The 13,231-nt window shown below is 35.8% G+C and overlaps 1 protein-coding gene and 1 long non-coding RNA gene across 8 annotated transcripts; both read left to right on the plus strand.

The window, feature by feature from the left end:
* The first annotated feature begins 589 nt into the window (after window positions 1-589).
* On the plus strand, window positions 590-4,132 carry LOC119077599. Its single transcript, XR_005087837.1, has 3 exons — window positions 590-719; window positions 2,591-2,600; window positions 4,121-4,132. It is a non-coding gene; the product is annotated as an uncharacterized LOC119077599 (long non-coding RNA).
* Window positions 4,133-8,401: 4,269 nt separating this feature from the next.
* Window positions 8,402-12,617, plus strand: LOC119077600. Of its 7 annotated transcripts, none has more exons than XM_037184807.1 (3): window positions 8,402-8,788; window positions 10,324-10,556; window positions 10,885-12,617. In XM_037184807.1, exons 2-3 carry the CDS (start codon window positions 10,345-10,347, stop codon window positions 12,203-12,205), a joined length of 1,533 nt encoding a protein of 510 aa, XP_037040702.1. In that variant the 5' UTR covers window positions 8,402-8,788; window positions 10,324-10,344; the 3' UTR covers window positions 12,206-12,617. The 7 variants fall into 7 exon arrangements, with proteins under 7 accessions (XP_037040702.1, XP_037040705.1, XP_037040706.1 ...); XM_037184810.1 differs by having other exon boundaries at window positions 8,402-8,783; window positions 10,309-10,556; XM_037184811.1 differs by having other exon boundaries at window positions 8,402-8,691.
* The last annotated feature ends 614 nt before the right edge of the window (window positions 12,618-13,231 follow it).

Genomic DNA, 13,231 nt, shown 5'->3' on the forward strand with positions numbered 1-13,231 from the left:
GCAATATAAATTCTGCAGCTATATTATAAGGCACACAGCCTAATTCAAGTCTGTAGTTTTCATATTTAGCATTTTTACTTTGGTGAGTTGTCATTGGAGCATTGTTTCAGGTTCTGAAAGAAAGTAAATTGAGACTGCCTGCGTGAAGAATCGCCCATTCAATTGTTTTCTGTGAAATGCCTAGTTTGACATTTGGGAGCAGTTACTTGGCTTAATTCGTTTGTAATGTATTGAAATTTCTGATATATACTTTCATTCGTCTGTGTTTCCACGGATTTTGACTATTGAAGAGGTATTTCTATAACCTGACAATCAAGCTTTATTAAAATCGGCCAAGCTATTTTACGATTTTTCTTTATCTGTTAACATTGAGTCCGACCAAGCGTCAGTACGAATCACAACTTGAATGCATGGTCCCATACATTTTCTGATATGCAGCACACAGCTATATTTTTCATACGTCAAATATGCGTTACACAGCTATGATATAGAGTACACAGCCACAATATGCAAATCCTAGCTATAACATGTGTTGTCGATGCATAATGTAGCTCTGTAATCTATAATATAGTTGTGTAACTCGCATTGCAGGTAAATAACCAACATTAATAGGATATGCGTTCAGTAGCTATATTTTTATAAGTCTTGCAGCTATATTATAAGAACTGCAGCCACATTATAAGTTACACAGCCTTTAACGATATCCACGAATTTTCCGTGTATAGAACAATGTTTAATTCAACTAAATGCCAACGTTGTTAAAATCTAATTGTTTTTTTTTTCGTTCTAAATTCACTTCCCCTTGTCTGTAACCCGATTTGACAGCGGGGTAACGAATCCAGTGAATTTATGAAATTTAATATTTTATAGAAAGTGTACGATCGTGCAGTACCTTTTTCAGTTCATTCAATTATTGCTCGTTTAATTTTTTTCCCGTTTTTCTTTTCGAAAATATGTCACGACGGAATGAAAGGAGCAATCCCGGAATTGTCGTCGTACAACAACTGTAGAGATATTGTGTAAATGCATTTCAACTTAAAAATCAACTTATTTGCTGCTGATAAGATTCAACCAAGGATTCAGCTCCTATTTACAAGATATACTAAGTAACTGAGGTATGTATTTTGTAGATCGGTAGAATTGTGCGCTCTTCGGGTAATTTTACTGAATAATGTGCTGATGACGATGACGATAAAGACTTCAGAAATAAACGACAAACCATGACCAATGCTGTCTTATAATAGTAAAAAGATTTAAAATCTATTACTTGAAAATACTTAGATCAAATGAAGTAATAGATTTGATAGTAAATACGCTTTCAATCTATGAAAGGACGTTAAGCCATTTGTATAATTGTGAAAGTTTGTTTAACAGTTTTCTTTACAAAATCTTTTACTTCATTAGTTGCTACCTTCGAATCTTTGTCAAATCAAAATTTCTTTCAGGAAGTGCATGACTGTCTTTTCATCAAAAATATGTCTGAAACTGAACGGCCTCAAAATGGGAAATGTATGAGAAGTATATAACGCATTAAACTAATTAAAAAAAACTTGCAATTTCAAACAACTGCACCAACAACACAAAAGTGTTGGATATCCATTGCACCATTCCAATTCTATAAATAGCAATGCATCGAGCGAATTATTGTTGTTAAATTTCGCTTTTTATTTCGCGATACAAATCAATTTCAATATATTGAATGAGTCTCTTTCGAATTCCCCATCAATAAACTTCATATCATCCGTCGAAAAGCGGGCTTGTGTATAATATTGTAAATGCAAAAAGGGCCTTCATCGACCTAGGTATATATATGCGCAAGCATATATTTGCAATATCATAAAAACGTACTGTATATTATAGGTAGGTAGACGTATATATGCATTGAGTACATGGGACGACGACGGTGCGATTTTATTATATGTATGAAAAATGCTTATACGCGACCGCGTCTTTTCTTCAGCATAATAAGATTTTTTCGGACGGATGTTATGATACACACAAAATTCTCTCGTTATGTGTTTTCCAATTCCTCCATGGCATATTATGAAGTGAAATATGTTATGAGAACGAAGAGGAATTACACATACCTGCGAGACACCTTTTTTATATTTCGTTCGCAGATATAACAAACACATTATTACTCTTGTGATGTTTGTTACTACGTTGGATGCGACGACGATTTTAAATGAAAATAAAAGCAAAAACTAATTTTTATGTATATATTTCAATGTCATAGATACGTAGTCATTAAGTGTGTATTTAAAGAATATCCATGCAGAGAATGCTTTCGAAACAACAGCGAGCTGGGAACGATGAAATCAAAATCACGTAATCTGTTAAACGAGTAGGAGGAGTTTGCTTATTACAACGATCATTCTGTGGCAGTGATAGAGGGGAACTGATCATTATGATTTGACATATTTTACTCGGAGATAGACTGCACAACATATGCTTAACACGAATTACATCGATAAATTTTTACGGAATATAAAAATGAAACAAATTAAGGGTTTCTTTTTCGGGTTATGGTATGTCTTAAAATTGGAATATTAGAGGTGAAACATATGCTGCTTAGAAAACCGTTCATTAGGTGTAGATAGGTTACTGAATCTGACCAGATCGTTTACGCACAATAAAATTCGAAAAACATTTAGTCGACGGTCTAAACATTTATAAAACGTTGTGATCTTACCAAGATGATTAGGGAAATGCTGTTTGGAAACCAAAGCTCAAATATCAGTTATTTACATGAAAAAGGATAAAAAGTTGAAATGTCCAGTTTTCATGTGAAGTTTGTTGATTCGAGGGCGAAGCCGAGATCAAAAATCACACTAAAACGCGACTTTTCATTTTTATTCAGAGTTCTGTAATCGATTTTACATGCTGTGAACTCCCAAACCAGTTCTTTTCTTTTCCCTATTGATGTTTCCACTTGGTAACCGATCACTTCGATGGTTCAATTCATACTCCGCGAAGAGAAAGCACAGTGTGCGAGTAGAAATTTGACAATGGGCTGAAACTGAACATTGGAAAATGCAAGGTGATGACTTTCACACGCAAAAGGAATCCCTTCGAAGCAAATTACACCATCAAAGGAACAGAGATAGAAAGAAATGCCGGACCTGGGCGTCATGATGGATCCAAAAGCACAGACAGCTGGTTAAGAAGAAAGCCGACAACAACCTTGGATTCGTGAAACGGGAGTGCTACAAGGCACAGAACATGGACAATGCCAAACTGTTGAATGGAACGCTGGTGAGGGCACACTTAGAATACGCAAATGTTATTTGGTCGCCGTATACAAAGACTCACAGAGAACAAATAGAGAGTACACAAAAGCAGACCGTCATATTCTTAAACAAAGACAACATCAACAGACAAGAAAATGGAAACGTGCTACGACCATACCAAGAACGATGCGAAGAATGAGGACTAGTCTCACTAAACAGAAGGAGGGTATTTCCGGATGCATTGTGGATGCGCCAAATTGTATCTGGACGTCTGGACTCTCCATACTTACGTAATAAACTGATCTTAAATACTGTAGATCGCTCAACAATGCGTGTAAAGCATTCAATTGTGCAGCGGAAGTTGTCGAGCCGACGTTACCGTTTATACGCTTTAAACAAGAAGTTTTGAAACTGCCAGATCGGGCATTCGGTAACCTCATAGAACTGTGATACGAGAGATAACGATTGTTAGATAATATCGCCCAGAAGATGAAACTATGCAGTTCTGAGCAATATTTTCGCTCAGAGATGATATTGATAAAATAAGCGATAATTATCGCTCAGAAGATAATATTATCGCCCAGATGAGATTATCGCCCGGAAGATGATAATAACGCCCAGACGATGCTAATATCGTTCACAAAACTATGTGTGATCATAGTATTGTCCATAGTGATAATTTCTGGGCAGTAATATCTCCCAGAGGGTGATATTATCGTTTTCTAGGCTTCCATTTCTAGTACAATTCGTAATAAAATTACAATAATGTCAGCGCTCTATTTTTTGTGAACCGAATTCATTGCAAAGTGACATTTTTGATGGATATTTTGCCAGAGTGAGAAAAATTGTGGCGCCTCGACAGGAATGAAACAAACTGGAATACCTATCAGTGTGGGATAGTTCGGGATGGATAGAAAATGTGAAAAGAACGTTACCACTTAAATGTCAGTTTTTGGCCTACACATTCTTAAAATCGAAGCAAATGGAGCAAAATGAAGATCATGCTGACATTTAAGTGGTAAGGTTCAAGTGCTTTTTGATAACTATATTTTCTCTGAAAAACCATCAAATTTGTAATTGGTTAGCATTCTTTAACAGTTTTAATTGTTCCAAATCGTTCTACATGTTTTCAAGAAAAGAAGCGTAAAGAGTGTCGTTTCACTCACACGTACGTGTGGAATTAAAGAAACGTAAAGACAAACGGTACTACTTCTATGTGGTAGAATACGTGTGGAACAAATAAAACGAAAGAAACAAACGAAACCCACCAAAATTACATTCTTATCATGTAAGTTTAAGTATGATCGGCCAGACTTTCCTAATTATGTTCACTGATACCGATTCTATTACTTCATTTGATTTAATAATTTTCAACAGATTGATAAAAGATCTTAAACTTCATTACCTTCAATATTCAACACTTATTTTCGTCGTTGCTGTTGATAACAAATAATGCATCCTCTCGCAAAAGGGATCAGTCGCAAACAGAACATATGACCATGTAGCGAGTTTTTCTGATTACAATGAGTAACTTTCCGAAATTAGGGAATATTGCTATTAAACAATCGCAAAAATGATGTAGGCCCTGTTAAGCTTTCAGAAGACAACTGTTTTTAACAGACGGTAGGTAGTTTTAGAACGCACATTTCACATTCGCACAAGAGTCTGAAGAGATGGAAAACGGTCTTAGTACACTTCTGTTAGACCTTTACTTCATGACCTCTAGCGCCCACAAAAAAACTGAATTTTACCAAATGTGGAAGTTTTCTAACGAAAGCTTACAATATGCTGAAAATTGCAAGAAACAAAAAAAATACTCAAAAGAGCCACGTCTTTCTTTAAGACAATGTCTGGAAAAACCGTACAAAAATGAGCAAAATCATGCCATAACCACCCATATCATTCTTAAAACACACGCTTTCCGAAGCGTATTGGTCTGTGCAGCTGTCGTCTAATTTCGGTCGTCCATCTGCGTAATTAATCTTACCATATTTCAGTTTCATATAAATCATTACCACTCATAAATACGTTTTGGTGTTTTTTTCGGTTTTGTTTTGTTTTCGGTTATTTCTTCTTCCTTCACAAACATTCAACGTTTGTGTTATTAAATTGAACATTTAAACTACAACGCGCGATATCGATCCCATGGAGAAAGGGAGAGAGTGAGAGGAGGGAATCAAATTATTTTTCGATATGTTTTGAATTTAAGATTTTCGATTAATGCCATCGTCGCTGTTATGGTTGATTATTCATTTAACGTAATGAAAGAAATTTAATTGCAGCTTTTCTCGAAACTTACATTTAATTGTCGCTAAGTGTGATGAACGTACAAAATGCAGTAAATTTCCGGAACTCCATGTGATTCGAAAGATCACATACCCATTTCACCAGGCATATACACCAGGTATAATCGATCGCAAAACACGCAAAAAAACCCTCCAGATGAATTACATTTTCTATTGTGTCATAAAGTCAAAATTGACCACGTATAATATTACTTGTTACATGATCACTAAAAGTTAATAACAAAAAAGAAAACTCATCATATCTGAAAGCAGAAAAAAAAAATTATCAATCATGACTTAAAGTCAGACCATGACATCCAGTCGAACAATGCTGCATATTCCGCGTGCAGATGCAACATAAATATTACACCATGAAATATGGAAAAAAAATCGTAATTCCATCAACTCTCCGATATGATATAGCGACCATAACACAGAAAGCAATTTTCACACAAGCCGTACTCGATTTTACGTTCGCTGTGGTCGGTAACAACGATATAATATGCACAGCCCATATAGAGCCTCTACTCTCTCAAGATCAAGGTCGCAAGGTTACTTCATAAGTATATATCATGGTTGGATGAGATGATGCAGCAAGGCAACTAAATGACGATGTAAGATGGAACTTATAAGTACTGGGTCGATGCAGCTCGATATTGGTACGCGAATATTTGTTGTTACGCTAATTCGATTCACAAAGCCACTTGTGCATATATAGCAAAATGATGAGCAGTATAGCAATAGCTATATATACACCGGCTATGATGGTATTGCCTATAACACAAAATGCAATCGAGAAAAAACCAGGAATTTTCAATCGTTTACCACGGTGGTATACGATGCGTTCTGTTGTTATAAACATGAGTGTCTCATAATAGGTGCCACTGATAGGCAGTTATGTTAAATTTAAATTAATTTTAGCTTAGCCTGGATAAAGAAAGCATAATGAGACAATATGTATCTACTAGATTTCGATTACGCTTAATTGCATTGAATTATGGAATTGAATCTAGATTTATCTTGCAAGAGACGATACGAGTACGTTATTGAAGCTTCTCAAACCTCGAGATTATCCCCAATAACTCACAAAATACCTAGTATAACATTCGTCTCTATAAATCAAATTCATAATTTAATTTTAACAGCCGCCCACCAGCACCTCATACATCAGCTAGTTGAGTTTTCTTTTGATCCAAGTATTTTCAACCAAATATTTAACTTTATTAGGGATGGGAGACGTTCAAAATTATCGATACTATCAATCGAAAGAAATTATCGATAATTGATTAATCATATCGTTATCGATAATTTAAAAATTATCGATAATTATCAAAATATCGAAATTCGATAATTATCAAAATATCGATATTTTGATATTTATCTGACAATTCATGATAATATACCGATATATCGGAATATATCGATAAATATCGGATTTTCGGACCGAAATATCGATATATCGAATTATCGATATCTTGATAATTATCAAAATATCAATAATTATCGATTATCGATATTTTTTTTGATAATTTTCGATAAAAAAAGTCGATAAATATCGATTATCGATAATCAATATCATTATCGCCCATGCCTAAACTTTATTAGTTTAAAAAAGCATTTACCTATATTACCTTGAGCTCATAGTATATCTTCGTCGACGTTTTCGATTACAGATAACCATTCGTGGTTTTTGAAAAATTAAACGACTTTGGCTACGTAGTTCCAAAGAACCATGTAAATATTACCGTTGGACTTCTCCAAGTTCAAAATTTCAAAAGCGCCACCTGCAGACATAATTGGGAATATAAAAAAAACGAATGCAGCTTTTACGGCTTTTATGCTTTCATAATTTTCGTTTCTTCGTGCTCTCTGTTACATAGGTTACATACCATCAAAACCAGTGCTGACAGACATATTATTTTCGAATTATTGTCAGCATAATGCAAGATAAACATAATATCAAAATTGAAATTATTAGAGTTCTGGCTAGTTAACCTTCTATGCATTTTATTGACTTTTTAGTTAAGAAATAAAGTTATTTATCGGGTGTTACAGCAGTTTATTAATGAGCGAGTTTGTAAGTTACAATTGAATAGATATCACAACGGAACAAACCAATAAGTCTAGAGACAAGGTATGGCCGATTTATCTTCAAAGCACTCACAATCCTAAATCCTAACTTGATTTCAATCCGAAACTGATTTTAACCCGTAGCTGATCTTAGATTTTTCAATTAGAATTTCAGGTTTGACCCGAACTGGAACTAAGTCTGAATATTGAATTTCGGGTCTGACCCAAAATAATTTTGTGTACAAATTTCGTGCTCCCAACCTGATCTAACCCGAAAATTTTCAGATTCAGGTTAGCGTTCGGGTCAACCAGAAATTGAATATTCAGTTTCGGTGAGAGTTCGAGTCGAAACCTTAGACCAATTACTCCTAGACTGGCATTTAGTACGATAAAATATGTATCCCCAACATCAGTTTGCATAAGATGCATATTTCGTACGATTTTACACTAATACATGGACGAACTGATACTTCTGATATGCCAACTTAATTATAAGGGCAAACATTTCGTATTTCATGTTGGGACCACATATTTTACGTAATTTTGTTCGAAACTTCCTCTCTAGGTATAATTACTCTTAGGTCGAACTATGTCAGGTTGAGATCTACGTACACGTAGTTCCCTGCAATTTAAAATTCAGTCTCAGCTCAAAAACAGCTTTCCGATTCATCTGAACTTAAACGCGTCAATCCGAACCTTATTCTCAATCTAGAACTAAGTGAGTTTGAATAGCGTAGGTCATCGAAAGAAACCAAAAGTTTGTACTCTAAAAATGCTAGCGTGTATACAACGAGCTAACTTGAAAATGACTGGCAGCATTGAATCGATGACAGTATTTTTGTACATACGAATACGAATGAGTGATACACATTTTCTTTTGCGCAAAATGTAAATAAATAATAAAAACTACGTAGTTAGGAAGATACTCCATGAGAGAGTACCATTTTTCGCACTAAAATGACTCGTTCTTTATCTGCAACACTAATAAAATAAAGAAACGTCGACACAGTGATAAATAGTCAGTTTCTGTAGTTTTATTGCTTTTCAACCGAGCGTTCGAGGAGAAAGGTCTTTTGTGAATTGTGTAAGTTAATCCATCCGAAAAAGTGCAGTCATTATGCACGCGTAAATATTTACCAAAAATACAACTTCACGAGCGATTTGTGCAAATAACGACTAAAGATTTCAGTTGATCACATCAAAGTGTGTGGATTTCAATTAAATTGTTCGTATTTGCATCAGCTATCGGTTTTGTTAGTGCCCATCAGATGTACGTTATTTGTTGTTGTCTTTTATTAAATATTAACACCTTGAGTTACCTTGAAAGTGATAACAGATATAATTCGCGTTAAGTAATTCGAATTGTTTATAAACAAAACAAAAAATTGATAAACCGATTGAAGTTCACTTCATTTATCACAATCCTGACGTGGAGGACAAAAGATCAATTTTTAATAATCAATCCCCGAATCTTACGGCGACGAAATTAGTTCAGGCAACAATTTTCAATTATCCACCGAGTGAAAGTTTTATTTTCTTGTGAGTCCAGTGAGTCTGTCGCAAGTTTATAAAGAGTTGTTGAACCCGAGACTAAAATAGGATTTCATTGAAAGAAAGAAAATATTTTCTTTTGCAAAGTTTTTTTCAATAAAGAAGCCATTCCACGGTTCGTTGGTTATTTACCATTTTAGTCGCCCAAACATACAAGATTTCGCATTATATACAAGTCGAATGTCTGCGAGAGTTTTTTTTTGTTTTTAAATAATTTCGTGCGTTAAATCTATGTTACGCTTCACGTATACATAGACGTGTAATTCGGGGCACATCTTTTCGAACGTATACTATTCGTCAACAAACCGATGAGTTATGCCAATTTATACTGTCTCGTTGTGACATTCCATTCATTATTCGCCAACCCAATATTTCCAATTCAAATTCAAAGTGACCATTTGCACCCGGGTGCAAATAGTCTATAAGAAACTATTTGCACCCACAAATCATTGCACCAGTTAACTTTCTCTACAGACTAACATAACAATTGGTTGCTTCTACGGGAGCACCTTGAATCTTTCCTCTAAAATTTGGCTTAGCAATGGGGTGCAAACACCTTATATTTTTCATTATACTAACTGGCCTCATCATTGGCTGTTTCAACAGGAGCAATTTGAATCTTCCCTGTTCAAACTGGCCTACCAATCAAATGTTTGAACAGAAGCAACGTGAATCTTTTTGTGCGAACTGGTCTAAAAATTGGACGTTCCGACAATTTGGTGCAAATAGTGTGTTTTAGACTATTTGCACCGGGGTGCAAATTGCATTTACCGTTCCAATTTGCAAATTTTTTAAAGAAAACGACCAAATTCTCGAAGTCAATACTCTATCTAGCAAACAAACGCTCAGCTCTCTGTGTCAAATTCACACCTTATTTTTTTGTATTCTACATTTTGCCTGACTACGCAGTAGTCTGCATGTAAATTCCTAAGGCTTCTTGATTCTTTCACCACGTTAATAACAGCAGTTTGTTTGCTAGAATATTGTCGAAGTACTTCCACTACGCTTCTTGATCTGCACTAGCGAAAAAATATCTTTAACTCAAACAAGGATAGGACTTTTGATAAGTGCAGACACACCTTGACCGAACAAAAAACGCTCCATCAACTTATCTCAGTGACATCCCTTATTTATCACCTCCTCATTCATTAATCGTTTTGCTCATAATCATTCTGGTATCTTTTCAGAAAACAAATCAACCAACTGCCATGGATGCCAACATCGATAATGCCGACAATGGCAATGAATCTGCACCGAATCCAATCGAATGCGAAATTATCGAATCGTGGACATTTCTCGGCGATGAATCAACCAATCCCATTAATCATCCAGGTAGCGGTGTGGAAAACATCACCGAGCATCCCGATGACGACACGAAAATACCATCGAAATCGAGTCGCAGCAGCAGCAGCTGTGTGTCGTAAGTCGTTAAGATCACGTTTTTGTCACAAATATTTTTTTATCTGCATAATTGAGATGAGCGTGTCATCATTTTATGGTACTGGCAGTGACATACAATTTGCATTTTATTGTCTCTTTACTTAAAGACATTCCCCTGAAATGTACTTTTTGTAAAATTTTATTATCTTTGAGCAAATTCTGTTACGTTATCGCTGTTGATCTCTTGCCGATGCATGCAGAATTTATTATCTTGTTCCAGCATAAAATGAAGATGCATTTTCCTAAATCATAAAATGACGAATCAGAAGACAAGCAAAAAAAAAATCGATTTTTTTTTTACTTCACAGAGATAACTTCTTGAGCGTGACATATCATGGGACTGATGGTGATTTATCGGATGGGATATCGGTAATCAGTGATTGTGACAGTATTAACGATCGACATAGTCCTATGCCGCCGAAAATGGCAACACCAGAGCTAAGGATTGACTACGCAGATGACGAAGAAACCAGAAGCGACGTCAGTGGTATCGCAGCCGTTCAAAGTTATTCGTTAGTTGAACGATCAACAGATAACGAAGTGCAAGTATTAGACAGTAGCACCGATTCTGACCAGCAATCTGTGTGGTGGAATCCATCGAACATTCTTTTGTTCGGATTGATCATTGGCGTAGCGGCCATACTGTCATCGCAATGTTGGAAAGTAAATTTATCGCATGGAAATGTCATACCGGATATGTCTCTGCTAACCCAACGCATTCAAGATTTGGAGAGAGAAAATGTGGCGCTGAAAGTTGAAGTGAACCGATTGGTTGAATTGCATCATGCTGGTCATGAACATTCCCCAACACACGAAAATAATGTTGCGGAGACGCGCCCGGTGAAACAGAAAAAAGTCTGGACTGGTGCTGATGATGCTGCGATACATATACCAAAGGAGCCGGTTAAGGAGAACTATTGCAGAGAAGAGTATTTGAATTCGGACGATCTGTTTGCCAGTTACAATTTTAAGAAATGTGAAAACATTGACGACGCAAAGAAACAAGGCATCGACAAAGTAAAATCAAAACAGGGTTGGGATGCTCCAAAAATGACTTCCCAAAATCGTTCTCGGCAGACTGACACTCGAAGAAATAAGAACTTCGACAAAGACGACAGTGCGACGAACAAAAGACAAAAATTCGCTGAAAACAAATTTAACGCTGCTGTGGAAAGCCAGGGACCGGCTGTGGACACCAATGAAAATGTACGGAATGAGAAATTTGTTAAGATTCAGACGGAGCGCCAAAAATTATTTGACGAAGCGACACAAAAGTACTTAAATCTACAGAAAAAGACGCAAAAGAAGCAAGAGAAAGACAGGAAAAATCGTGACAATGTGCTTAAAGAATCAGAAAATATGCGTAAGCAATCGAAAGACATGGACTCGGAATGGTACGATAAAATGATGAAAAAACGCGAAGAATTGCGTGCGAAGAGTAACGAAGACACGGACTCAGAATGGTACGGTAAAATGATGAAGCAACGAGAGGAATTGCGTGCGACGGGTAATAATTCAGGCGGTACCAAGCAAAAGAACAAAGAAAATTGGTACACAGAACGGGCCAATGAACGAGAGAAAGTTCGTGGCAAGCGTGAAAAGCAAACGAAATTGAAGCAGCCTCGTTGATGTCATGTGAACGTCGATGCTAAGTATATTTTCGAAAATGTTTTCGTCCTCCTCTTAAATACCGCGTTTGACTAACCATTAATTTGAAATAGATTGTGTACGTAAAATCTAGTGGGCAATGTAGTAAAGTCCCAATCCGGATTGTTGAATTGCAGTTTTTTGTTTTTTTGTTAATCTCACTCAGGTATCAGTATCTTTTACCGCTAAGTCATTTTCAATATTCTTTTCGTCAATTTTTCTTTCTTTTTTGAAGTAAATCATTTGAGGCGAAATTTATATGTTTTTTGTAGGCTTTTAGTAATTTGACATTAAAAAATAAAATCTAAATGTAAAATCGTTCAGATAAATACCATATTTTTGTCTAAAATTTCATGAGAAATAAAGCGTGTGATAGGCATAAGAGCCGAACAAATTGTGTGGTTTCAATAACGTTTGGAACACATTTACCTAAGGATCTAATGGTACGAAATCGCAATAGAGTTTTCACACAAAGCACAAACAATTCTCTTGTTATTTTGATCGTGATGAACCAATTTTCATACATTCACCGATACCGATAGAGATAAGCATGAATAGCACTTCGTTCACTCAAACTAACAATGAAATAGGTTCTCTCTTTCCATTTTTATATGAGTAGCCTGAGTGTAGTGCGTTTTGTGCTTATAGCCTGATTTCCACCTATAACAAGAAAGTACTCCGTTTAAGAGACTCAATTGAATTTTCTCAATTTTTGCCTTGTTTACTTGACAGCTCACTCTCTTTCGGCTCTCAAATGGAGTACTTTTTGTTGAATGTAAACCTTACAGTTCATACTCGCATACATTTTTGCGACGTATGCGACCATGAACTGGCCTAAACAAAAAAAAATCTCCGTTTTCATTTCGTTATGACTCCGTTTACTGTCAAAATTTTAACACGATGAAAGAGTTTGAAAGCATTTCTTGTTTCGAAACACACTCTACCAGCGGAGAGAGTGTTAATAATTTTGAGCGGATTACTCAAACTTGGTAAAAAAAGCTCCGGTCC

This window comes from Bradysia coprophila, unplaced genomic scaffold (genome assembly GCF_014529535.1).
Source record: "Bradysia coprophila strain Holo2 unplaced genomic scaffold, BU_Bcop_v1 contig_24, whole genome shotgun sequence".
In the NCBI taxonomy this organism is placed as follows: Eukaryota; Metazoa; Arthropoda; class Insecta; order Diptera; family Sciaridae; genus Bradysia; species Bradysia coprophila.

What these genes read in the sequence shown, in the direction of transcription:
- LOC119077600 (XM_037184807.1), top strand. Translation starts at nt 10,345, where the DNA reads ATGGATGCCAACATCGATAATGCCGACAATGGCAATGAATCTGCACCG. An exon ending in AGCAGCAGCAGCTGTGTGTC is followed by an intron (nt 10,557 to 10,884) that starts GTAAGTCGTTAA and finishes TTTACTTCACAG; the next exon opens with AGATAACTTCTTGAGCGTGA.